General features: G+C 37.0%; 1 protein-coding gene across 17 annotated transcripts in view; it reads right to left on the bottom strand.

The window, feature by feature from the left end:
- Window positions 1–27,430, bottom strand: part of SORBS2 (sorbin and SH3 domain containing 2) — a 145,129-nt gene that overhangs the window by 59,222 nt on the left and 58,477 nt on the right. For 9 of the 17 annotated variants that reach the window (XM_074541397.1, XM_074541402.1, XM_074541401.1 and 6 more), the window contains 6 exons: window positions 18,830–18,879; window positions 11,838–11,930; window positions 11,208–11,234; window positions 10,090–10,214; window positions 8,484–9,101; window positions 827–1,312 (listed from right to left, as the gene is read on the bottom strand). In XM_074541397.1, coding sequence (XP_074397498.1) covers window positions 827–1,312; window positions 8,484–9,101; window positions 10,090–10,214; window positions 11,208–11,234; window positions 11,838–11,930; window positions 18,830–18,839 — 1,359 coding nt within the window. In that variant the 5' untranslated portion in view covers window positions 18,840–18,879. Of the gene's footprint in view, window positions 1–826; window positions 1,313–8,483; window positions 9,102–10,089; window positions 10,215–11,207; window positions 11,235–11,837; window positions 11,931–18,829; window positions 18,880–27,430 lie in introns of those variants that run through there. The other 8 variants (XM_026791542.2, XM_026791537.2, XM_014264853.3 and 5 more) reach the window with 3 other exon arrangements.

A 27,430-nucleotide genomic window follows, 5' to 3' on the forward strand; every position in this document is an offset into this window, starting at 1 on the left:
GATTCAGAACATCTCTCTGTTTTGCAATTCAGCAATGAATTGCTCAATTTAAATGAAGGCTTTGTTCTGACTCATTTTAATCATGTGGATAATCTCAAAAGAAATCAAAAGTGATTTGGGTTTGACCCAAATTCCATACCTTCTTTCTCCCCATATATGAGTATAATAAGGTACAGAAAATTGAATGTGTGTGTAAAGTGTCTAACTGCATACTGGTTTTTCCCTTGACTTAACCAAGAGAAAAGTAACAGTACACTTGAATAGTTCAAGATTATTTATGTAGTTCAGTCCTATAAGAAACTGTGCTTAGGAAAGGAAAAGGTTAATTAGAGGAGAGAAAACCAGTTTTGTGCAGTCATCACGGCTGGGGAAAAAACTGCATTAAATACTGTGAACATTTAATATGAATTTACAAATAACATTATTGAAGTCTGTATCTCAGTGTAAGTCAAAATGGTGGTAGTCCTGACTTCAAAAACCTGTAAATTGTTAACAATATTTTAAACAATTTTCTTCAAACTCCATGGAATGTTTGCTTTTAATACTTTGGAACAAGTATTTCTTGAATTTATTTTCTTTTAAGCAAAGCGTTTGATACACCTTAGCTGACCACACAACTGTGCAGCAATCATTTCGTACTCCCAAATCTGGTATGCCAATGATTTTTTTTTTAACAACTGTTACAAAACACTGTCAGACTGTGACCATGGAAAATTACTACCGAAATACTTGTCTGTGTAATGGGATAACAGACAAGGTCGAACTCTGTTCCCCTCTGACAACCTGTTTGAACAAAATGGAGGAGGAAAAAAGGAAGCATAATTACATGAGAGGTGGCAGCAGTGTTGGTTAAGGTGGTGCCATCTGACACAGCAGACATCTGGCTCAGGGTTGGGGAAGGTGTTTCAGAGCAGTCAGTGGTATCATAGCTACAAGTCTGCAGCTCATCTAGGATGGCAGTGGAGCACTCGCTCAGCGTGCGCGAGGAGCACTCGCTCATGGCAGAGTCTGTGCTCACAGAGGCTGCTTCGCTCCTGTTCCTGGGGGCAGCACTGGCAGCAGCCAGGAACGGGCATTTGTAGGGACACTGGGACAGGGCTGGGCTCTGACCAAAGAGGGAAGGCAAAAAATCATCAAGCGTTGGCAAGGAATATGGTACTGGGTGGGTGCCACTGTCTGGTGAGAAAGAGGCTCTGTTAACTGGTACCACAGGAGAAGGAAGAGGCAGTGGAGAAGCTTCTGTTGCTGTTTGTCTGTGTGTCTGTGAAGCATTTACCTCCATCACAGGGGCAGTTACTTTCTGGTTTCCAAGCTGAGATTTGAGGGAAAAAAAATAAGAAAAGAAACAGATTACTTAATGAATAAAGAACTTTTCCCTTTGCCTCTTGCTGGGTGTAGGGGGATTACAGAAGTGTAAGGTTTTCAGCCACCCAAGGAAGTTCACATTTACAAAGATTAGGAAATAAATCAACCATGCTCTATATTAGAGTAGGACAACATGAAAGAAATGAATGCATAAAATACTAGTGGAAGCAATGCCAGAAACCATAGTGTGCTGAGGATGAATATTCATAATGTACTGCAATATTAATGATCTCCATTGTGCATTGAGGGGTCACACTATTTTATTCTTCACATATATAAGAGGCTAGAGAATGTCATGTCTATGTAGTTTTCAAAGTAAAAATGTATCTGCAAGTCTGATTGCGGTAAATGTTACACTTATTTTGTCAAGGATAGGTATGATTTTGAAATTAACTGTAATATAAAGATGAGCAGGACTGCCAGATATACAGGAACACACTTAATGACTATTCATATGATCTGCAAGTAATAGGTAGTAGAATTTTTTGCCTCTTGTGACTGAATACATCATCTCCACTGCCGCTCTAATAAAAATATTTGGATGATCTTAGAATTTCCAAGCACCCTGGAAGCACCCTGTCACAACCTACTCTATAAGGTGTATGCATAGAAGTCTTTTCAACATTAGAGGACATAAGGATTATTAGGGTAACTGGTATAAATCAGGGGAACAAAGACTGGAAACACAAGAACAGGACATACTGAAACAAAACATGCCAGTTTGGATTCAGCACAGTTCCTTAAAAGCAGAAGGGAACAGTCTCATGAGAGTGCTTCTGAAAACTGCCACACAATGTATGAGCTTTATGTTCTGTCATTTCAAATCAGTCACAGGGCACTCAGTTTAAACCAGCCCTGCAACTGGCTTTTTGCATCTGCAACTTCTTTTTGAACTAAAGCATGTTGGCATCTAGTATTTGTTAAACAGCTACACAAATCCTTCTATACTGCCTATTAAACCACAAGCTTTCCATTAATTCCTAAGTATTCAAAATGCTGCCTACTTCAGCACTAAGGGTTTCACTGTTGATAGGGCTGAGTACATCTGGAATAGCTACTGGGAAAGAGTGTTTGGGATTTTAAATTTATGCAAAACAGAGGACAGTAAGACACTATATGTAGTAAATACCACTATAAAAAGAAACATTCAGTCATCCATATCACCTTGTTATCAGTAATATGGATATTTCCTATGCTTAGACTAGGCAGACGTCTTTAATCATTCAAAAATGTTTCAAGCCATCAGATTAAAATGCCATTTTGGCATTTTAATCCAAAATCTGAAAATATCTTCTAAAGCCCTTATGGAAGACTTGGAACACAACCCAGATTATGCTACTTACAAGAGGTCACTGGGGTTCCAGTTGCATAATTCTTGTTGAGATCAACTAGAATTTACACAAATAACCTTACTGAGGTCAATGGGACCATCCCTATGAATAAGAGTTACAGAAAAGAATCTTAAGTATGTGAACAGATATTTATTACTTTTTCCAATTGATTAAAAATAAATCTTTGGCATCATTGGATCTCTAGGGTACACAACAATAGGCAAAAGCTGCTGTTAAAATCTACAGTCAAAACAGTGAAGAAACTTAGTCAAACACTTTAAAATCCAAATCTTATTCACATCAATGTTTCAAATCTACAATTGAACACCCCCCAACTTAATCTTTTCATAGAGGAGATGTGGACAGATTACCTCTTAATTAAAATAATCAATAACTGAGTGTACGACTGTAAAAGGACACAGTATTTTCACAGAGAACTAATTTGCCAATGGAAACTTCAAAAGAACAATGGAATACTATTAAAAATAATGTCATGAAAAATTAGGATGATTATACAGCATAATATGTTTAGGATGCTAGCATTTACATACACATATAAGAAACTGTAATTTCACTACACAGGTACATAAAGGGGAGACAGAATCATCATTCATGATGATTTTCATCATCTATGTCATCAGATCATCATATCAAGATCTCCAGCAAAAGACAAAAACCAGGAGATCATGCTGTAATTATGAGGCAGGGCCAAAAAGAAGCTTTGACTTTCTTGAGACCTCTCAGCACCCCCAGAAGAAAAGTTACATATGACTCAGCCAAAATGTGTAAATTAATCTCTATTTGTTAAAATAACAGGAAATCTTGGGGAGTTATGAAATCTAGTAAACCTTCTGGCTCTGAACTGAGGAGATTTCTTGCATTCTTGAGAAAAGAAGGGATTGACAACACAAGGACAGATATTCAGGGTGCATCCAGAGAGCTAATGAAACTGAGATTTAAAAGAATTTAATTCATTGTGATTGACAAATAATAGCTGATTTCATCAAGCCAAGTTATTAAAAAGAATAAAAGTTGTTCTTACAATGCAGACAGAAGGAATACAGCAATTCTAGGGGCTGATTCCCAACATGAAGCTTCTTGGCTTTATAGAGGAGAACTTCTATTCTGCCTGGCTCTAGAATACTTTCATATATATAATCATCTCTCTGGGAAAGAGTGGCTGAAATTGTGATTTAAAACAGCCTTGTTTTTGAAAACTGATTTACATCACTTATAAAAACATGGAATGTTGGTAATCTCAAACACATACAACTGGCTACTACTGATCCACATTTTTCACTGTGCATGCCATCTCAGCTATGAATCATATTTTCTTATATTTTTCACTGTGAAAAATATGAGAAAGACAAGGCTGAAGGCATTTCAGAAAACTTTTAATACTGGTTCCATTCAGCATGCTTCAGATTAGGTTGTTATTGATATAGCAGCAGAAATGCTAGCAGAAGTCAGGCAGATTAAATGCCCAACAAATACTTAATTGATTAAAATGATGAAAAACAGACTGTGGCTGTCTTGGGTTGTAGAGCAACACTTGAGAGACAGATAAATATCATCAGTCTTGATGTGAATTGAAGGTCTGAAGAGCAGCCTTTGCTGCAGCCATCTGCTGGTCCTTTGAAATGCTTCTTTTCCATCAAATAGGAAAATGTCAGGCCTGAAGAATACAGCTGGTATCCAATTCATTTAAAGTAAACAGGTGACCCCAGTATGGGTCTCAAAATCAGTCATCTCTTGTTTTAATGCAAGGTATGTGGGGAGTGGTGTGAGATTAATGACACCGGAGTCCTGGCCTTGCTTCAACAGTCAAGACACAGATAAGGAGACTCAGAGATAAGTGAATAAATTCATTGTGTTAATACATAGCAGAGTTTAGTAATCAACAATCAAATTACACCCATACATTTGCGTAAATGGGTAAAAATACCTCTATTTTTAATTATCAAAAGCTGATTTCAAACTAATGCTGAAAATTATATTCCAATGCTCATTTTTCTGCCTAGCCCTCTTATTCTAAACTCAGTATAAGGAGATTTAGTTCAGCCCTTGTTTAAAGCAATACTAATGATGCAGAACCTAAAGTGAAAAATACATGCTCAATTTTCTTTGCTTCACATCTGTCCCCAGAATGCTGAAACCAGTTTTCTCTTTCTTCCATATCACTAAGCATATTGCCAATACCTAAAACTCAGAAATGTACTGGATGAATTGATTTAGATTTTTCTAAAAATTCTGTTTATTTTCCTTGATGCACATTTCTACAGCTATAAGGCTGTCAAAAGAAACACTTTCATAAACATCTGCTACAGATGTTTTACTCCTCCAGGACATCAGGAATAAACCAAGTGTTGAACTCATCTGGGGAATTCAAATAACAAAAAAAATGCTTTGCAACCTTAGTTTCAGAGAGTGATATCTAGAACACCATGACACTTAGGAACCCAAGAACAAAGCAATAAAAAAAATAAAATAAAATCAGGTGATTATTTCTGAAGATGCAGTTCAGAATTCTTCATCAGTTTATAACTTCTTCTTATAAGGAACTTACACAATAAAAGTTATCTCTACTGGTTTCATACTAGCAAATACAAATTTCTCTGTTGAGATAGATACAGTTATTGCTCCTGTATCTGCAGCATGGTACAAAGAAGCAGCATCTCTTGAGACTGTAATAATGTAACAATATTGAGTAACCTGAATGCTTCTATTTTCATATATACTTTTAAGGGGTTTAACCTTTCTCTGAGTAGGAGTCTTTACAAAATGTCACTCAGTGAGTCATAGCACACTTCTGCTTGCTCCTAAAGCTTCAACAGATAAGCAAATATCAGTGAAATTCAGCGCAAATAGGAGCACAAACAGCAAGATACATTAACCTGGACCACACAAGCTCCCTCTGGGCTCTATATTTCCATACTTTGTGACAAAATACATTTGTACATCTTGGCTAGATACAGATAACCCACGTGCACAGTATTTGTTCTTTACTACCTCTTAAGAAGAGATAATTACCTGATCTTACCTCATTCTCCTTCACATACATAAACCCATATGCAGAGGGAGAGTTGCACCTTTCTAAGTGTATTTGTTTTTTGAGAGTTTCTCTGGCAGCTTTAAACACTGCTGGCAGGCCTAATCTACAGCCTGAGAGCATCCTCTGAGGACACAGCTTGACATACAACCTATAAGCTGCAGGTAAAAAAGTATTTTAACTCCTACACAAAGTCCTGTAGAGCCTGCAGATCTAAAATAATTTAAAAAAAATGAAAATACTATCCTGCATGAAAGTTAATTTTCTATGTTAGAGAAATTGTGACCTTTGCAAATACTATGACATATAGCACTAAAGGGATCTTAATATTTGGCATTAGCTAGAACAGTTTCAAGGTTTTAAACTGAGATCTGAGTCAGGAAATAAATATTTTTTAAACATATTGCTGCAGCCTTTACTTCTAATCTTAGTTCACGGCATCTTCATTTTGGGAACTCACCTGATGCAGATTTTTACACCATCTCACATGCTGATTGTATTCTAGTTTTAGTATGTATTTTAATAAGGAGCTACAAAAACCCACTGGCTCCACCACTCAATTGTGATACCAAATACATTCCCCTTCATTAGAGTTTATTTCAAAACTGAACACCACAGAAAATGTCAGCTGCATTTTGCAGATAACAGATCCATAAAGGGATACAGCTTCAAAATATGGCTTAATGATCTCTGTGATCAAGTGAAATTTTTCTCCTTTTATTCAGAGCAACCCAGTCACCAAATTTCTGATAGTGCTTCCCCCATCCTGAAATCAAGGAGAAAACAGAAAACTAACTGCAGAATTGCCAAATAAGCCACAGATACTTTTCTGATTTTTTCAGCTTGAAGTGAAACTAAACAAGATTCTAAATTAATGTGATTCTAAATTAATGCAAAATGTGTTTTGACTTCTAAAATTCTAAAATGGCAGCTAGAAGATGAATTCTTTTTAGTTTTTTTGATTCAACTTTGAGTATTATTCTTAATCATAAAAAGGTATTTCCCCTAATCCTTATTAGCTATCATACTTTCTGTTTGAGAGATTGATCTGCCCATATATAATGCATCATATTCTAAGAGGCTGAGCAACTATTTTTAGGTGAAAAGATAACCGATGCAAAAGTTGAATTGGCCACACCTACACCTATTCTGCTGTTTGACAGTATCCTTTGATGCCCATATTTAAAAGACTTGCAATATCTTCGTATCTACCCTATCTACCAGAAGAAACTGTGGCTCAGCTTTCCTTATTGTTTCTGACATGGATTCTTTACTGTGGTGCTTGCTTGAACTGACTTGTCTTACCTGACAAAAATCACTGAATAGCAGACTGATTCTTCTAAGTGGGTAAACCAACTTGTTTTTCTCAAAATGTTCTAAATTTTATGCTGTCTAAAAGAAGGATTTAAGATGACAGATTTGTGTCTAGTCTTGAGGAGGAAAAATGTGGTTAATGCTTCTGTGCTCCTATTTTTCAATGGAGAGAATTCAAAAGGAGCATTGCAGATTGTTGCCATATAATTTACCAGAGCTCTGTTCTGATCAAAAATTTTACTTGGCATTTGAGGGGGGACACAGACATATCACAACCTTAAAACTACCCTGTTTTTAATGCAGATACTTATGTCTTCCAGAGTAGAAACCTGGTTAAAGGTGATGCTCGGAAAGAACCTCAGTCTGGAAAAGCAGAGATGTTACTACTATTGACAACAGGGCTGTAAATGGACTTTTTAATTTACAAGATAGTGCTGTATTTACTTCAGAGTAGCCTCAATGATTCCAGCAGAACTAGATGAACACAAATATGCCATGATGGGATTTTCCCTCAGAGAAAGCTTTGAGGCAGACATGCCTAGACCTACAGCAATCTGGACATCCACTTCAAACACAGATAAGCTGTTATACTGGTAGATATACTGGAATAATTATCTTTTTAAATAGAAAAATCCTAATGTGGCTAGGTAACGCAGAGCAGAAATTACAAAGCCAAGTATGTATTCACTGCTGCTTTCTTGTGCCCAGGCTTATTTTATTTGACTTAGGGAGTTTCTGAATGGTGGCAAACCCTGCTCAGACTCCTCTGGTCCTATGCTGATACTCCAATTTCTCCTAGCTGAGATCAGCATAGTTAAAGAATTTTCATTTCAGTAGGTGTAAGGTATAGAGGAAACAGATGGACCTAGAAGTTCAGTGCCCTGTGATATTTCATGTGGAGGTTGTTGACAAAGAATTTACAGACCCATTTTCTTTAAAAAGCTCTGTTGCACAGGACACATAGGAGATGCCAGTGCCCAGCCTTGCAGAAAGCACTGACTGACAAAATGTACTTTTTGTGGCCCTAGAAAACGGACAGAGCTGCATTTAACTCCCCCCAATCCAACCCTACTATCCATACTTGATCCTTCCAGCATCTATGGCAGCATAACTCTCTAATGCAATCCTTTCTAGGAAGAGCCACTTGAGCTAATTAGTACACTAATTTCCTATGTTGCGTTTGCACTCTATAAAGTGATCACAGAGGAACAAAGAAGTCTGCCTTCCATCTCAGCTAAGTAATTTTTTTCCCCAATAACCTTCCAAAACCTTCCGTTTTTGTTCATTTCTGTTTTGGTCCATGTGACAGGTAGTTTTACCCAGAAAACACAAGATCTAACTTTGGTAATGTAAGTATAACTAAACAGATGGTTATTAAGTGATTCATGAAGATCTAAAATAAAAGATGGAAAAATTAAATATACCACATGGCATTCTGCAGCCTGTGAAGAAGGAAGAACTGTAGACTTTTGTCCCAAATCCTTTGAAGACATCTTTGAAGTGTCTGGAGAAATACTAGGTGGATGATCTTGGATTTCAGGCTCTGCTTTATTGTCAGGGGTGGGAACTATCTGAACGGAAAGAGATGCTGTGTGTATCTCAGGCATGGGGTTACAGGCAGGTGAGACAGGCCTCTGTGACAACACTGGCTCTTCACCAGGCTTGGGCTGTTGCTGGGAATGACAAGGAATGCCACTCGCTGGCTCACGGGTCCGGGTTAATTTCAGGGTGGATATTTTACGTTTTTGAGACTGCTGCCTCTGGCCTTGATGGAGAGTGGTGCTAATGCCAGCTCCCGTGCCTGTGTCTGCACTGGAGACTGAGGGCAGGGGTTTAATGATTTTCTGTGCATAGGACACACTTGTGTTAGATACTTGAGAAGACATTGTCTCCTGCACAAACGTTTCACTAGTGAAATAGGCAGTATCTGAGAGGAGGTGTTTAGCTGGGCCAGCAGTTCCTGCCTGGAGATTAATCTCGTTCTCGGGATTAGTTACTCTTGCTTTCCGAAAGCTTTCTTTTCTAGGAGGTGGCAGAGGTGCCTTATTTGCCAAAAGCATCCACACACAGCAAAATAACATTGAAGAAGAAACAGAAAGAAAGTAAATGTTAGTAGGAGATACAGTTCAGTTTTACTTTTATATTTAAACAAAGGAACTAGCAAATTAAAAGGCTCCATCTCAACATTGCTAAAGTCAATGACCAACTAAATTGGTCAGGTTCCCACCACCATTTCCTGTGCAACTTCTGTTTAAAAAGCCACATGTTCCATTTGCTCAGACCAAAGTGGGATGAGAAAGGATCAGAAGGAAGCCCACAGTCATTCATTTTCTTTTAAAAAACCAATTATTACACTGAAAAAGAATTATTGCTGTGAAAGCATTCAGGTATGTAAGTACTCCATGATCTTAGATAGAAAGCAATTATTCACAGGTAACACACATATATAAAACACAGAGCCTCTTAGTCTTTTGAATCAAAATAGTATCAGAGAGAGTATTAAAATTGGTATGTTGAATTTTTTTTTGACAGATTAAGATGTTTCTAAGTGTGGAGGCGGTATTTTGTTTATGTTGTGTGTTTTTTTGCTTGGTTTTCTTTTTTTGTTTCTGTTTTTAGTATGCTCTAATGACATTGTTCTGCAAAACAGGCAGAAGCATTTTCTACCATATAATTAATACATCTTAATCCTCAGGTATTTTGATGACCGGTGCATTTTTCCAAGTGTAAACTGTTAATAAATATTCTTTGAAGTCTGGGAACACTCCTAGAAAGCTTTTACTTGTGTATGACCTAGTTTTATTTAGCTGTCTTGCTCAGTGAAAGCAATTTCTGGTAATTAACCTCGGGGCACACAGCCTGTGTGCAGTATGCTTTATCTATGCAGCAAACCAGCCTTTAGTGACCCTCATGAGCAGGTGATTCTCACTGTCTGCAAGACATCAGACAATGTTTCACAGAGGCATCCCATCCATACGTGGTAACCCCCCAGCAGTGGTGCAGCATTAAATGTGGTGTGTCCAGTTTTACCTGAGTTGGGGATTTTTTATCCTGTAGGTTTGGCCGCACGCTCCTGAAGCCTTTTGCTGAAAGAGATGAGCTGCTAGCATCCCCATTCAGTGTCTCTCTGCTGCCATCATTGTAAGATCGCCAAGCTTTTGCAAATAGAAAAGAATGAAACCATTTTTTGGGTGTGATTAGTACATCTGCCCTGCTCTCAACACAGCAACCCAGCTACTTAGCAACTGCACAACTGACAGTGATGCTGTTTTACCATGGAAGTTATAAGAACATAGCTAAATCTGCCACTCTACAAAATACTAATCTTTAAAAGTTCAGAGAATTTAAGCATTGACAACAGTTCTGGTGTTGGGCAGGCATACATCTTCCCACAATTTTCATACAGTCTATGGATTTTTAACCTTGAGAGTCCTTTTGAGGTGCTGGTGCTTCAGCCCCTGTATAAATCAGGCTCAAGTTTCTTCACTTTCAGATTACATTCTTGAACTTCATGGCTGTGTTAGATTTTGAAAAACATCTCAACTATGTAAGGTTAGCTGGTCATGGCAGTTTCAAAAAATTTCACCACAGTACCCTAGTTGTTCCAATAGTATTCCAATCTTATTGCAAAATCTAAATTACACCTCTATTTTTCCTGCCAACCATGGTTTTTTTTTCTCTATCCTCAGACCTGGAATGCCCTCAAAGCATTGGCCAAACATAGAGGGAGATGCTGAAGACAAAATACTGTAAGAGGCTGGGAAAAATGACACATTATGTGAGCAGGCTGCTAAGTAAAGGTGGGCAGAACTTGCAATCCTGAGTAAGGCACTAAAAAGGAAATAGCAAGTACCACTGAATGGTGCCACAGTGATGAAGCTAAAGGTGGCAAATTAGCAGCCTGCTTTTTTCCCACACATTTCATTTTTCTGACAACATATTCTGTGTTACATGAAATAACTGCTTTCAAATGAACCCTGAATCTGAGGTCTTAACCACTAACAATTAGAATCACCTGATTTCAGAAGTGCTTTCCTTGAAGAATGAGGAAGTATGGAATAATGAAATCAAATAAATAGAAGATTATTGCAATTCATCCACTTACATGGCATTACACTGATACATAAATAATACAGTGGTTCATTTACCTGAATCTGGAGACTGAGAATCAGATCCTGAAAAATAAATATCCAATATTAATTTGTGTTAGAAATAAATCAAATTTGCAAAAAAACACACAGAAGTATTGATAAGAAGCAGTTCTGCCTGTCTAATGAACATTTAGTATGTTTTACTTGTTATGAATATTTTTAGGTAAACAATCTTCATAAATTATTTTTTAGAACTAATCTAGCTTCTGACAATCATTTTAAAACAACACTCAGATTCCCTTCCTTGAGAAGAGATTTTGAATGAAGATTCAATAAAAAGTTTGTAATAAGCAAAACTTCTTTTTCATGCTTTGTTATCTTGAAAAAAATACAGGGGGCGTGAGACCCAAAACACATATCAAGAGCAAAATTAATTTACTAATTTATTAATTTACAAATATAATTATTTTTTTCCTAAGTATTCCTGATTGTTTTCATGAATGACTACTAAACATAGGCGGAGAGGAATTAAGAACACTCTCTGAAAAGCACTGTAGAAGTAATACATCTGTCAGTGTAATAGGAAATAGTGCTACCCTTCTCCTCCTGGCAAAGTAACGTGGCAGGAATGCACAAGAGTAGAAAAAAGCCATTCAGCAGTTGTATCTCAGTGGTTGGTGGTGATACCTGAGGCCAATAGGTTTGGAGAACTCTGAACCCTCTTCACAGCTGTTAGTGTGACAGACATTGCAGCGCGTTTGCGAGCACACCCACCGCTATCTGGAAGCACAAAACAATACAGACAGCAGCCCCAGACAAAGGGAGCAAGCACATGCAACACATCACACTGAGAGATATGCCAAACACACATGAAAATAAACATGCAGTTAGGGAACTGCTGCAGAAATGTGTGAATTTGCAGGTTTGGCAGATTAGCAGAATACATAAAATTTCACAGGCTTTAAATAACAATAAACCTCACAGAGAATAAGTGAAGAAAGCTGTGTTTAATACTTAATCCACTAGGGAAATATATACACTCTGTTACCTGAAAGACTGCTTAATTACAGCTAATTAACAAAAGCAAATAAGTAATCAAGATAAAGGCTTAAGCATTTCAGAATAATATTAATCAATAATCTGCACTGTAAAATAATTTCATTGTAGGCATTAGAAAGACACCATTCATAAACTAAGCTCATGTTTGATCAGCTGACAAAGTACTTTTCTTCAGTCTTTTGGATCCTTTATGCTCAAGAAACAAAATTACCAATGAAAACATAATTTTTTTTTCATTTTGATGAAATGAACTGGCTGTCCCTCTTCCCCTTTTTTTTATCTAATGTAAGTTAAAAAAATAAAATAAATATATATCTGGAATAGAATAACATTCTGAGGACATGACTAGAAATCTAAAATTTCTAAATTTTTAAAAAATGAGGTATAGAAAAAAACCTTCCTTCTGGATCTTGCTCAACTCCCTTCTTTATTCTACTCCTCTCTCACTGGAGCTGCCATTACATTTTATAAATACTCTCTTATTATTAGAAGACACAACTTAGCTTTTTAGCAACTCTAGCATAGTTGTAAAATAAAGTTAATAAATATTCTTTGCAATTATATTTACCTAAAGTATTTTTCTGCTCTTCACTAAAAGAATTATTTTTAGTATTTGATACCACTGAGATTTGATTTAGTGCTTCAAGGAAGTCAAGAACTACAAGTATGATAGATGCCTTTTTATTTCTGTAACCTATGACAGGGAGTTTTATAAAATTAAGGTGTTTATGAAGACCTGCAACCTATTTGCAGAAACTATCTGCCATAATAGCAGTGATTTGAGCCACAGAGTCATCTCTAACCCAGGTCTGCAAGAGAAGTAAGCTCCTGGTATTTCTTTGCTCATTCCAATATGCCTCTGCTACTTCAATCTTTCCAATACTCCCCTGGCCACAGGCCCTGTAGGACATGCATTAAGAAGTTGTTAACATTGGCAAACATCAGAGCCATTGCCTTAGAGGAAAGTGGTACCAAAAAATCATTGTCAATCCCAAGGTGCAAGGCAAAAGGCCAAATCATTTCAGCCAGCAGTAGCTGAAAGCAATACATTACCTGCCATTAATTATTGGCATTGTACATGTGACACAAAGGCAATGGCTATCAAATCTGTACATGTGTTTTAGTTTGCTTACACAAATACAGAATGGAAATGGTAATTGAAATAACATTTTCCCTTCTTGTACTACTTTTCCTCCACCACTGACATACAACAGAGGTTATTCCAATGAGATTTGGTGATGTGTTGATACTGAGGTTCTCTTCTAATCTGAATATTGGCAGACTTTAAAAGTGTACACTTAATATAAGCTAATGTGCAAAAAAATTTTTTTATACTGTCACAGCTCTTATTCAAACTCAGCGGCAATTTATTTGTAATTTTTCAAGAGCTACCTTCCTGAATTTCATGATAAAGTGAAGACCACGAGAAAATGACTACAAACATTTAATTATTTTAACTTCATGAAATTCTGCTTCCATTTAGTTTTTCATGTAACTCAATTGAGTCAGAGTTTTATACTTCATGGACCCATAATCTAGCAAAGCGTTTTACCTTCATGCAAGAGAAATAAAACAGATTTTAACCGACTACATACAATATTTACCCCTATATATATAATTTATATATATTCACAAGTCTGTTCCTGCATTGTTTATCAGTATCTGTAGAAAAAATAATGAGATCTAATTAGCATTCAGTTAAGACATAACCTCACATTTATACGATATTGAGTTTTGCAAAATTTCTAGTAGAATAGGAATGTGTGTGGCTAAGCACATATTGATGCATGATGGGCTCCATCCTCTCATCTCTGTTCAGGCCAGGTTCCCATTAAGTGGAGTATTAAGAAACAGTAAGGAAGACTGAATTAATGATCTTCTGCTCATTTCACTTGCAAACTATAAGCAATTATATCCCATAGCTGTTACTTAAGGAACAAATGAGGTTATATGAAACATTCTATACAAAACGTTTGCATATATAAAAAATGTGGGCACAAGTATGCATACACACACTCACAATTCCTTTGACCTGAAAAATTCTTCAGGAAGGAGTCCTGTCTAACTAGAAATTGCTTCAACATTGAAGCAAAGGAGACCCAAACCAGCTACGGTCTACAGGCAGTGCTAGAATATGAAGTCGGGCAATAACTCACAATCAAAACAGCTGCCTAAAATGTAATTGCAGCTTCTTTTTCTCTTCCTCTCTTAATTGTTACCACATTTAACCCTTCCCCCTAAATTCACAGCCCCAAGAGCTGCTCCCACTAGAGACAGCACCATCCTCAGTGAGCTGTATCTGCATTTGACAAATGGTCTACTGGTTGGCTCCTGCCCCAAAGCCGGATGAAGACAATTCAAAACACCATCATTCCATTTGAGAGCAAGGGGTGGGTTTCTTAAAAAGACTGTTTCAGAGAGTTAGTAAAAGCAGGGGCATAAACAAAGAGGGCAAAGATGAAAGGATGCTGACCTTGTGTGAAGGGGTGAGAGAGAGCAGCCAGGGGCAAGAAATTTTTAATAAGCTCTTAAAGCTTATTAAAGAAAAGAAAAATGGAATCCAAACATTAGGTTTGCTGAATATTATTATATTCACTGAAATTGTGAATGGTATTATTTTTCCTTTTGTCTGCACAGTGAATTCAAGTTTAGAAGTCTTTAGAGCAGGGCTTCTTACTCCTTACTTGGATTCTGACCTTTTGAGGTAAAAATATAGTGCTGGGTCCAACAGACCAGGACAGACCAAGCTGCTGCCTCTTTATGTCCCCAGGTCCAATCAGGAGGGAGACTGGAAATGCTTTCCTAGCAGACAGATGTACACACCACATCCATACGTGGCTGGACACACAGCCCCAAGCACTCACATCAACAAGGCACAATGGCCTCACCACCTTCCCCTCTCTGGCTGAAGTTCCACCAGGGAAAATGGCACATGTGGACAGAGTGGATCCTTCCAGCAACTAACTGGGCTCAAACATCGACTCTGCCACTCATTCCATGCCTGCTCTCCTGGGACAGCCCTGGGACAGCCCTGGACAAGGGAGACCCTTTGTTCCTTGGGTCACCCCAATTTGTGTTCTTGCCTGCCCTTGTGTCCCTGTGCTCTTCCAGGCTTATGGAGACAGATAGGCCTTTGATGGCTCCCATGATGGGCCTGGGAATATCCAGGCAGAGCAGGCTATAACTTGGGCTTCCACTTCTTCCACTCTTTATCTGAATTGCTTTTTGCATGTGCTGATGAGTTTTTTACAACATAATCTACACTGACAGGTAAACTTATTATTTGGTTCTTTCATGCTGCTAAAATTTAAATTTTTTGTAGAATGCCTGGAATTCAAGCCCACCTAATTTACTTCAGTGATTTAAAAGTGGCTTAACAATCTGCTCAGGAACGCTACATGGACCCAAGAAATTATGTTCTTGTCTCCCAGACAAAATGTAAGAGAATAGTCCATGTAATGAATTCCATTAATAATTTTAACAAACAGATAATATTAGCAGTCTTCCAGAACTGCATACTTTTCACTCTTGGCTGTTCTTTATGTGCTTCATCTAATGCAAACAGCTAACTTGTTTAACAGCTTTAAAATGAGATGCATTTATCAAAAATGATCTGTGTGAAATTCAGCCAAAATATTTACAGATGAACACTAAGAATCTGTTTTAACTGCTAACTTCTATCCACTTCTTACTCCTCAATGCAATTACCTCTCCTCGACATGAGCTATGCATGCACATATGCATAATGAGCAATAAGGACATTTATCCTGTGTTTTAATCTGATGTGAGTTTCAGGGGCAGCTCATGTTTTCTGTGAGTTAGTTAATCAAGCAACCAAGTTAATGATGTTCATCAATCTGTAAAATACCTGAAGACTTATTGAAGAAACCCCCTAAATATAGCTTAAAATATGATTCTGTTGATGATTGCTTACTCTAGGTTTAAAAACACACGCACATTCTATGAGACTATTTTAGATTTATGACAACATTTGAACTCCAAAAGGAAGCAGAAGCCAAAGTACCCTTGATACTTCTGAAAAACCTTCTCTATTTCTTACCTCTGCTTCTTTGCTTTTGCATAAACGTTTCATTGCCTTATGCAGCTGAATATTCCTTCCTAACATGTGGAACAGAATTAACATCAAATGCTAAAAAATCTCTCCCATATATGGTAGAGTATTGCAAACCAAAGCTCTTCAAAACATTTTCTCTGTAGACAAAAATATCTTCCGGAGGGTTTGCTGAGACAGACTGCCAAGTCTGCAGCCACAGGGAAGGAACTCTGGATTAGAGGAACCCAGCCTAAGCAGTAGATTTACTTTTTATTTTTAAAGCTGCATATACATTAGCTTTGCCACTCCACCAGTTACTGGCATCAAACGAGAAAGCTCATTTATCTGCAGGAGTCATTGAGGAAACACATATTTTTAAAACAAACCAGTGGCAAATCAATAGCATCCAATAACCTACAATTGCACAATGCACAAATTCCTGTTATAAAGCAATGAAAGAAAAAAAAACCACCAACCCCAAACCAAAGCTGCAGCACTCATGTTCAAAAGACAGGGTACTCTAGAAAGAAAAAAGGTAAAAAAAAAGGAAAGAAAAAATGGAAAAAAGGAAATAGCTAGACCAGAACAGCTTCCACCTGTGTCACTCTTTCTTAATGAAGTAATGCTTTAGATAGGTGCAAGGATAGGTGTAAGACATCCACTTTTACACCCTACTCATATGTTTTTAATTTTTTTACAGTCAGAAAACAATCTACCTCAATAGAACTGATAAGAATTGCCACATTTTGTCAATACCTTCCTTTCAGTGCAGCTGATAACATGCACGTTAATATCAAGCACACAGAAGATGAAAAAAATGTTTTCACTGTTCAAGTGCAGAGCAGATTAAAGTTCAACCTAAAATCATGGTATTTTAAGTAACTGGAGAGGATTTCAGGTGTTTTCAGGTGTTTAAGGTCTGTTTTTAAGGCTCCTGTGTGATCAGAAGGCTCCCAATCCCCAAGAGAAGTAATTCAGCTGCAGATTATTTAAATCTTATTTCTTCTCTCTTGTGAATTCATAACTTACATAAAAATCTTAGTACAACGTTGATCAACATCAAATTCTTAACTTACATCAAAAATCTTAGTATAACATCATACTTTGGGGCCACAGTAGCACAAACTGGCAATTTACCTCTTTATTCATATTTTTTGAAGTAGAAGCTATAAAATTACCTCTGTCATGTGATTTTGACTCATATGATGGCAATGTACAATGTAATTATAGTATGATGATTAGCAAAGTTACGTCTGAAATTACAGTTCCGTGAAACAAGTCGTATTTTAGTACTACCTGAATTATGCAGACTGACAGTTTAGGAAAGACATCTCCACCAAAACGAGAAAGGAACGCGAAAAATTTCAAATAGTATTTTTATAAATGAAAAATACACCACTTTGATTAGGATTTGAAAAACAATTTAGAACAACCAAAACTTTGGGGAACAAAAGTACACACTCAAACTAGAAACTTATTTTCTCCTGTTTATTCTATTAACAAATGTAGTGGTTTCAAGTGAACTGATATATTTTAACTTTGTATTAAAAGATATGCTCCAAAAATGGATCCTACTGAGTTTCAGTTGCCTGAGACAACAGGAAGCCATGAAGCTGGATTAATACAGTGATCTAGATAATGGCACCTATACTACGGAAAAGCCAATCCCTTTGACTTAGAGCATGCTGCTGAAATTCAGACTTCAATGGTAGTTCTGGTCTCCCGGTCCCACATATCATGACATGGTGAAGCACTGTGGTTAATGATAAAGCCACTGGTTTGGAAAGGATGGATAGGTCTGTCCTTGCACCACAGTTAATCTGCAAACCAGACAGCTCACCTATGGAGTCTGAAAGAGCTGACTGCAACTGAAAATTTACACCTGAGTGAGGCCACAATTTCAGCAGTCTGCTTTCAAGAGGCATATTCCCTCTTCCAGCACAAAGAGCAGCACTATCTTACTGGCTTCAGAAGTTCAGGAGCAAACATTAGGATGCTGTCACAGACCATGAAGGTAACTTTCTATAGAGTCCTTAATTGGGTCAATACATCTGTTACAGCAACTTGAGAGAAAATACAAAGCACTCTAAGTATAACACATCCTCAAGATTATCCTCAGCTGATATGCAAGTACAGTTTACAATACAGGGATATTATATGCCCCTTAATTTAGTGAGAGAATGGAAATAAGGGATTTTTAAAGCATGTGCATTTTCTTAGGAAAATGTGATGCTTTAATACCACTTTTCCATCACTCTTGTATCCTCATACTATGTATTTTCACATAAAACATACACACGCACAAAACTGATACTATTAAATTAAGCACACAAGTCTAAGCATGCACTTTTATTTTGTGTATCCATATATGTCCATACATAGAAAAACATGTATGTAAATTTTATATATGGGATACAAATGGACATAAGCAGGCATACTATCAAAATATCTTGCTTATTTTGAATTCAGCACCACCTAAAGTACAATTTATTTATGAAAATTCTAGTAAATTTGGGGTCTTTTCTGCTCACAAAACAACAGAAAAAATCTCACAGATGCAGCATACCTGTGTTCATTTTGACACTGGAGGATTTGCTATAAAAGTCTTCAGATTTCCTGCGGAAAATAAAACGATCTATTAATTTGCACAGGACAAGAATGTGTGGTACAAAATGGCAGCAGAGCTTTTTGGAGGGGTGGAGAATCACTGTGATACAAATGGCAGTCCTATTTTAACACTGCTTTAATTAAATTGGTATTGCTTGTCCTTCCAAAGTTAAAGATGAGCTGTCACTTCCATTATAAGTCACCCTATCTTCAAGTGTTTAGTAGCTTTCTTGTAAATATTTGCTGTAGGATAAAAAAACCTAGTGATTAATTTCTTGGTCTTGAAACTATAAACTAAAAATATTTTCCATACAGGAATGTGGAAATATTTTCAAAAGCTGCTTATAAGGTTTATTCACTCCTTTGCGCAAGCTAAAAGATGTGAAGAGTAGATCTCTCCAAATATTTTCTAAGCAGCCAAAGTTACCAAGTATTTTTCAACAATTTATAAGCTGATGTGGTTGTTTTCATCCAGTGATTTAATATGTCTCCCCAGACAACACTGACATTCTTAATGTTGCTTGATGTATTTCTATGCACAGAGTCAGGACATGTGTCTTGGCACTCACACGAATCCTTATGAAAACTCCTAATGGAGCAGCAAACCAGGTCACTTTTTACAGATAATAACTTGCACCAAAATAATGTAAAGTGCACCCGAAAGTTGAATCTATTTAGATATCCCAACTCTGTACATTACTTACAAAAAAACAAATAGTAAAACACAACCAGTCAAACTAAAACTGCAGAAATCTCATAACATGCTATATAACAGCCAACTTTAACCCACTGATGTCATGGGATGAAGCAGACACTGTTTTCCACCTACTGCCAGTTTATGTCACAGCTTTATCTCAGGAGAAAGGAGCATCTGCATACTAGCCAGTCTTAGCTGTATTGTTACATATACAGTGTCCAACAGAATCTACTTAGCAAATGGGCAGACACACCAGAGGCCAAAATACTGAGGGCTAAAAAAAAAATAATAAAAATTCTCCCACTGCATTATGCCCACATCAAGTCCAAGACAAAACAAAGGTAAAATCAGATTTTGTAATGTAATATAGCTTCAAAAAATAAATTAAAAATATAAACTGGCTATATTGGAGTAAGTTGGAATGTATGTATGAGGGGCCATTTTTATGATGGGAGATTAAGGTAATAATTAATACAAGTAAACAAAATATCAAAACAATTCCAGTTTCAGTTCAACTCAACAGGAACCCTAAATTAACTGAGGTAATATGTATATTGCCATATTCCCTTGTATTCCTAACAAGGCCAGACATTCCACTGCTCAAAAAAATTACTGTTTTTCAGCAATGATCTGATCTCTGCTGCTATTATTCAGCCAGTTTTGTGACAAAAAAATATGTATTTTTTTGAGATTTCCTGATTTTTTGATTTTTTTTATTTCTTGAGAGCTATGGAAATAAACAACGAGCAGTGAATGAAGTTTTGTTATATTATTTTTATGCTGCAGTTATCAGTAAACTACTGCTGTGAATTTTTAAAAGCACTTATAAAAACTATGACAATTTTTCTTTTTTTATATATGGTCTCTGACTGAAATGTTGAATTTCTTTCACTGCTACAGAATGTTCTTGCAGACTCAAATTCCCACTGCATTTTCAGACTGCTAGAGGAGACACCATTTCCATGCCTTCTTTTAGCTTGGAACTGAATTGCTGACCGTACCACATGTAAGATACAAAATGCAACATGATATTTATTTTCAGACCCAACAAGTACAGGACTCCAGGAACACTGCAGAGCTAAAATGATTTCTAGCAGGTGGCTTCGATATATTTACCCAAAGCATGCTTAACTCTTACTCAAGTTTTAACAGACAAAACTCAGTTTCAGCACTACAGCTCTTACTCTGGGCAACTTCTATCTGAACAGTTTAGGCCACACTGCTGACACTCACTGAGGGGCCTCATACAAACCACTAATTTTTCCACATTAATCCAATTTTGCTGAAAAACAACTTAGTCTTGCAAACCCAAAATATATGAATGTAAATAAGGCAATCCAAATCTCACACATGCAAACAGCAGGCCTTGTATTTAATACTAAAATAATTTTGAATTCTCTGCTTCTAAGGAGCTAAAGCACCATTCAAATACTTAATGATACTGGGGCAGAAGCCAAATGAATGCAATGGAATTAAATGCCATATGCCTGAAATAATTTTATTCAAGATTGTTTCAATCAGTCTTTAAGATCCTTGCTTCAAGTAGGAAGTGGTGGGGGGAGGAATAGGGAGCAAAGGGCTGGTTTTGTTTTGTAATTCAGCTCCTTCTTAATTTCCCCCTGAAAATTGTTTTTGGGAATGGGTTTGCCCCTGACAGAGGCAATGAATGTGTCACTGGAAGCATCAGGCACTTCAGTGCCCAGATGCACACCCGATGATCAGCCGAGATACTCAGCTCTCAGACAGCCAATGCTGCAGTGGAACAAAGGCCTGCAAGGGTCTGTGCACACAAAGCACCACTGCAGTGAGCGAGTTTTCAAAATCAGTCACCTGGATTGGGCTCACACCTCATCTTTGATGCTGACGTAAAAGAACACTAAGTTTAAGCACAGTAGCAGGCCTAACTTTTGCAGAGGGAAATCCTGGATTAATCTTCATGACCTTCTTCTATAGCTAACTTCATCTGGAAGAGCTAATGCAGCAGGAAATGAATGACTGTGCTAATGCACAAAAATGGGTCTGTTGGGTTGCATACAACTGTAGTTACCATTGCTACATTTAGTTTCACTAAATACATATCCTTGATAATATTACAGTGATTAAAAGCTCAGAAATTCTTTGCATTGCAAGAGGTTACTGAAAAGACTTGTGGGAATCTCATTGACATCTGCTCTATTTTCTCCAGGAGACCCTGATATCTACTTGTAATTACTTCTGTTCCCGGTAAGTTCTGAAGTGTGGGGTGCTGAAGAAAACATTCTGTCACCCCTTCTGCTTCACATTCATATGGAGCTATAAAAAGGGTTAGTGAGAAGTCAAGGAAGGTTTCCCCACCCTCAGTTTATTCATGAATCAAGATGCATGACTTGACTGTTGGGATTTAATTCCATTCTTTTTCAGATCTTCAAGCACCTACGGACATTAAGGCAGAAGAACCATTCAGACACAGTTCTTGCCTGAGCAGGAAGGTTGCACTAAGTGACCCAATGTGGTCCCTTTCAATTTTACCAATTTTGTGATTCTGTTATTTACTCTTTGCCATTTCACAAGAGATATTATGAAAAGCAGATTTAAATGTAATTTTCTGATAGAGTGTTTATATTAATTCGAAATCTAATTCTAGTACATGCTCCTTACAGTTATAATCCTTTGTATTGAATTCTACTCCAAGGACCTTTGGTGAAACGAGTGACTGATTTAGAACACAGAGTGCAGATGGATCAACAGCAGGATAGATAAGTGTGTCTGGCTGGAAAATTACAGATTTTCATTTTCTTAGGAAGAGAACAGTTCCCAGATATTTGGAGAGGACAGGAGCTTGCCTGACTTGCATGACAGGGAGTGTCAGACTTTCATTAATGGTGCTTGCCAGCATCACAGTTTGAGCTTGAGACAGAAATCTACTTGAGAAAATATCCGCAAAGTTAAGGAATTGAATCAGTAATGAGTTTACTACAAGGATTATTTATTCAGTCAGTTTAAACATTGCAGGTGATTTACAAACATACATTTATTACCAGGCAGGATCCTATTTTGCAGGAGGCAGTATATTCTTTTAATGCACATCATTAAGACTCAGCAGAGCATTCCTGCTTTGCAACAAGTCAATATACCTCATATGCCAACTTATACACTCAGTGATGGAGGGTAAAAAAAGTATGAAGCATTAGTTCTGAAGGTACAGTGAAGCTGACTATTTTATTTCTCTCCCTATTTAAAAGAAATTCTTTCAGATGTTTACTGTTAGCAGGAAAATGATGGCAATAAGAATGCAATGAAAACTTGATAAACCCCCAAATGTTTACATTGTGATGCCCACACTTGCAGAAAGGAACAACTGTCCCGAGGCGTCCTTGCTAGAAGAAGTCTCTCTTGCTGAGCCTATAAGCAGGTAGAAAGCTTATATGCAAATATACTCTTTGTATGAGAAAATGTTTGATGGAGCACAGGCAGATAATGCTTATAATGAAAATGGCTCCCCCATGTTTCAGTTTTATTAACATGCAACAAGAAGTCCCAAAAATGGCAGGGGATCTTTACTAAGATCCAACACAGCAAGGCATTTGCTGAACATATGCTTTAATATGTGCTTTATGAAAGCCCCACAGAAGTATTTTTATGCTTTATGTGAAACACAAGCATAAATACTGTGTGCCCTAGACCACACTGCCTCAGCCTACGAGGATCTGAATACTCAGAAGCTAGAAGTCTAGTTCTAATTAAAGAGTTTTCACATAGATAATCAAAGAGAAAAACATAGGCAGACAATTGACATCATAGTTTCTGTAATTTTAACTTTAAAGTTTTTCTTAAAAGAAGAGATCCTCATTCTAAGTGGAGTGCCATTGTACATATTACACATATGCATATTATCTGGAAATGTACTGGTCAGATCATTAAACAATTGGGATGGTGAATAATTTGTACATGGTCATAAATTTCTACTGGAACACAATAGATAAGTCAGCAGCAGTAAGTGCGTGACCAGGGAAATCTCTACACACAAAAGTTCTGTTTCCTGGACCATCTGCAGCACTACAAACAAACTATCTCAGGCTGATATCTAACTTACAGCAGATCAGACATTTCAGCCTATTTCCTCAGCAAATACAATACTAACATTGTTATTCAGTGTACTGAAGACTTTGTGTTGGACAATGGCAGTTGGTTCTAATTCCTATGTACAAATGTTCAAAGATAACAGATACAGGAAAATCCACCACAGGAGTCTATGGCTGATCATTCTCTATAAGCACATCAAGGTTGGATGTAAGTGGAGGAAATAAAAGCACTATTAACCATTTCATGTATCTTAAATGTGAGTTGAAAATCATAAGGTAATTTCTATTCTTGATAATCATTAAAATCTGAAGCACTTGTCAGGAGTGCTGTGGTCAGACTTAAGACTCTTGTCAGGTGTAAGTGAAAAATGTAACAGTCTAAGTGCAGGGGAATAAATCTGATGACACAGGAACTTCTTTCCAGACACTTTTCCTAATGTAATTTCTCTGAGAATGCTATAAATGCAAGATTAAGAGAAACTGGCATCATCTTTTCCCATGTTTCTTCATGGAACATAGAAAACTTATTGTCTGATAGGAAAAGCAAAGACTACATGTTTCTAAACTGCAGGTTTCTAACAGCAATCTTTGTGCACATAGCATCAGTAGAAAAAGTTCAAACACTTGCATTTAAATTGGTATCAACATAAGTCTCTCTCTCTAGAGAAAACACATGAAGCTTAAAATTTTGCCTGTTTGTAGCATGATTTTTACTAGACACTTATTTTGACTTGGTATGTAGTGAAAAACAAACAAAATTTCTGCACTTGGTTCTAAATAGGCACTTGATGGCATGTCAAAATACTTCTCAGATACTTCAGTAGCAGAACATTTTCCTAAAATGACACTGCAATTATATGAGGATACCAAGAAAGTTATTCAAGCTGACAACATTCTGTACATTTTACTGGTTATTTTTACAGCTGCAAAAGGAACGAGGAGAACAAACTGCTGCTCTTACATTCTGCATCTCCTCCTCTACAACTACAGTAAATTTAATTAATAATTCCAGTCATGCTTGTGGTGTTTGTGATTTTTTTTCATTATTTTTCCTATTTCAATATAAATAAAAAAGGAGAAAGGTTTCACTAACTGAATAAAGGTTAAAAGAAAAATTCCATTAACTTGCTGACTCCAATTCACATTTCTTACCCTTTTATCCAGTCACCTACTACTGTTTTTACTACTACCAAATTTTAAATTTCTAGCCGTTAGTGGTGGTTATTTTTGTTCCCTGCTTTTGTGTTCCACATTTGCTGGTGTTTTACAGAAACTGTATTTGATCAAATGGACTCATTCCATAGGCTGGGAATTATTTAAGATTACTGTATGGGGGCATGTCACTGAAGTAAATATGCAGTGGATTGGTGTGCACAGATGTAGTTACAAAAAACTCCACTCTAAAACAGAGTGCCTTAAACGCATTCTGCATGTTCTCAGTACTTCTGAAAGTTTTCATTTTATCATGATGAAATATTTGTCTTTTAGGAAATACAATTTTAAAGCAATGGAACCCAGAATTCACCTGTCAAATCTTTTAGACAGCCTTTAAAATTTAATTTAAAGTTTAATTTCCCAGAAAATGCAAATATTCCCAGAATATCCAACTATTTCTCCATCTTTCTCAAGACAAATACTATTAGAACTATGTTCCTGTCAAAAACTCCTCATTGAAGGGTTAAATCTGGATTCTTTAGATTGCAGTAACTACCAAATTATCAGGAACATAAGACAGTTTTAGTTTCATTTCCAGAACTTCGTAAATTACTGGCCACTTGAATACTTCAAGTATTGTCTAATTTTCTGTTTCTATACAGCATGAAAAACAATGCATTCTTGCTCTTTTCTATTAGGCATGTAATATATATCAATTTCAGACTAAAGATGCATAAATCTCTACCTAAATTAGAACTCATTAAAATAGGGCTTTTTCCCCCCATGAGTCATTACCTCTCCCTATAGAATCAGTGAAAATAGTGTCAATTCAAAAAAGAAAAGTCCATTTCTGTTTTCCTCTGTTGGTTTAATCTCAAATATAAAAATATGCTTCCCTGCACTACTGGGTAATGTCACATATAGCTAAGAGAGTTGGACCAATGGGTGAGGTAATACAAGACTCCTTTATGTATTCTTTTAAGTGTGCTGAAGGATCAGCATTTTGCTTTAATCTTTTTGTAACACACATATAAAACCAGAAAGAATAACTATAACTTAAAAGACTAACTAAGAAGATACCAAGTGAAAGAAATCCATTATTATTTTCTAAAATATTAATTTGAAGGGATTGTACAGGAAAACTTTCAGAGCTTAAAACTTGTGACCAATTTTGGCTAAGCTTGACAGAGATGCAGAGGAACATTGAAGGGAACAATGCAGGGAACATTGAAGGCTTACAAGTTCCATGAGGAATTCTCACAGAGAATACAAACCTTACCAGAGCCAAGAGGGCAGTATACTCCAGCATTGTTAGATAAAGGTGAATTCATACAGGAAGGAAGACTTAGGAGTTGTATATGGATAAATGCATAGACCTTATAAACCCAGCCACAAAATTCTCTCCCACACAGCATCCAGTTTAATTTGCCTTGTTAGGCAGGAGGAAGACAACAAAAACAACCAAAATATTTCTGCTGTCTAAAAAGGTGAAGAGCTGAACCCAAGCTTTTTCCATTACATTCATTCCAAGCTCTGCATGGATTGATGACTAACACAGTTGGAACTCTGAACTGCCTCGGTGTGATTCAATTCCAAAGGGTGTTTCAGCCTTTGCAAGCAGAAGGAACTTTCTCCAGCCAAAGGGTAAGTGTCAAAGCCTGACATCCACACAGGGGCTCGACTTGGGGTCAGCTCTACTCTGGCCCTGCAGACCAGAATCAGACCTACAGACACACCTACTTCAGCCACCTCCTGGCACAGGAAACATGTGAGGCTCCTTCCTTGAGCCACATCTTCCAGTTTAGGTTTGTTGGTACATCTGCAGATCTACCAAAATGTGAACCCAAAATAACAAGAACTAGAGAACAATAAAATGAGGGAAAGATCATAAGATTTTAGTTTAGATTAAGGAGCTGTGAAGCAAAACCTAGAGTAGATTTATTCACTGTTGGTCTGAACAGTCATACGGCTTCTTCAGTTCTGCTGCACAAGAATACTTCTGGTCTTTCAGTCTTCATGCTGACACATATCACAATGCCTCAATCCCTAAATTACTCTTCAGTGACAGCAAGTCAAATGCTGTAAACTTCTATCTTCTATCCCTGCTATAAAGCCAGCCTTATACCATGCAGTGTTATCTCATTAACTCCTAGCACATTCTGCCATTTCTCAAGAATCATAGCAGTGCTTTGCACAGCTGTAGTCCCATTGGAGACTCAACTGTTTAGAGGAAAGATATTTAACAGCTGCAATACTATTGTTCTCTCAAAACTAAGGAAAACTCCTTATGTACAACACACAAAACCCAGAATAATCAGCCTTGCAAGCTTGAATTTGAATGTTTTGCTGATACTGCATTTTGCCTTTTCCCATGGGGCACAATCATCAATTTTCATTTCTTAGAGTTTCACTCCTCCAGATAACAGACGTCAAAATAATGCCACTGCTACTGTTTACAACATGAGTATGTGCACTGTACTGTCAGCTGATTTCAGACCTCCAATAATGGAATCCAATATGCCTCAATGCTACATAGAGCAACAACAACAAAAGCTACAATTCTTCCTAATATAAATAGCCGAAGAAAGAACCACCAACCATTATGGTTGGGAGCATAGTTAAGTCATGTAATAAGGAGTGTTAATAC

This window comes from Zonotrichia albicollis, chromosome 5 (assembly GCF_047830755.1).
Source record: "Zonotrichia albicollis isolate bZonAlb1 chromosome 5, bZonAlb1.hap1, whole genome shotgun sequence".
Taxonomy (NCBI): domain Eukaryota; kingdom Metazoa; phylum Chordata; class Aves; order Passeriformes; family Passerellidae; genus Zonotrichia; species Zonotrichia albicollis.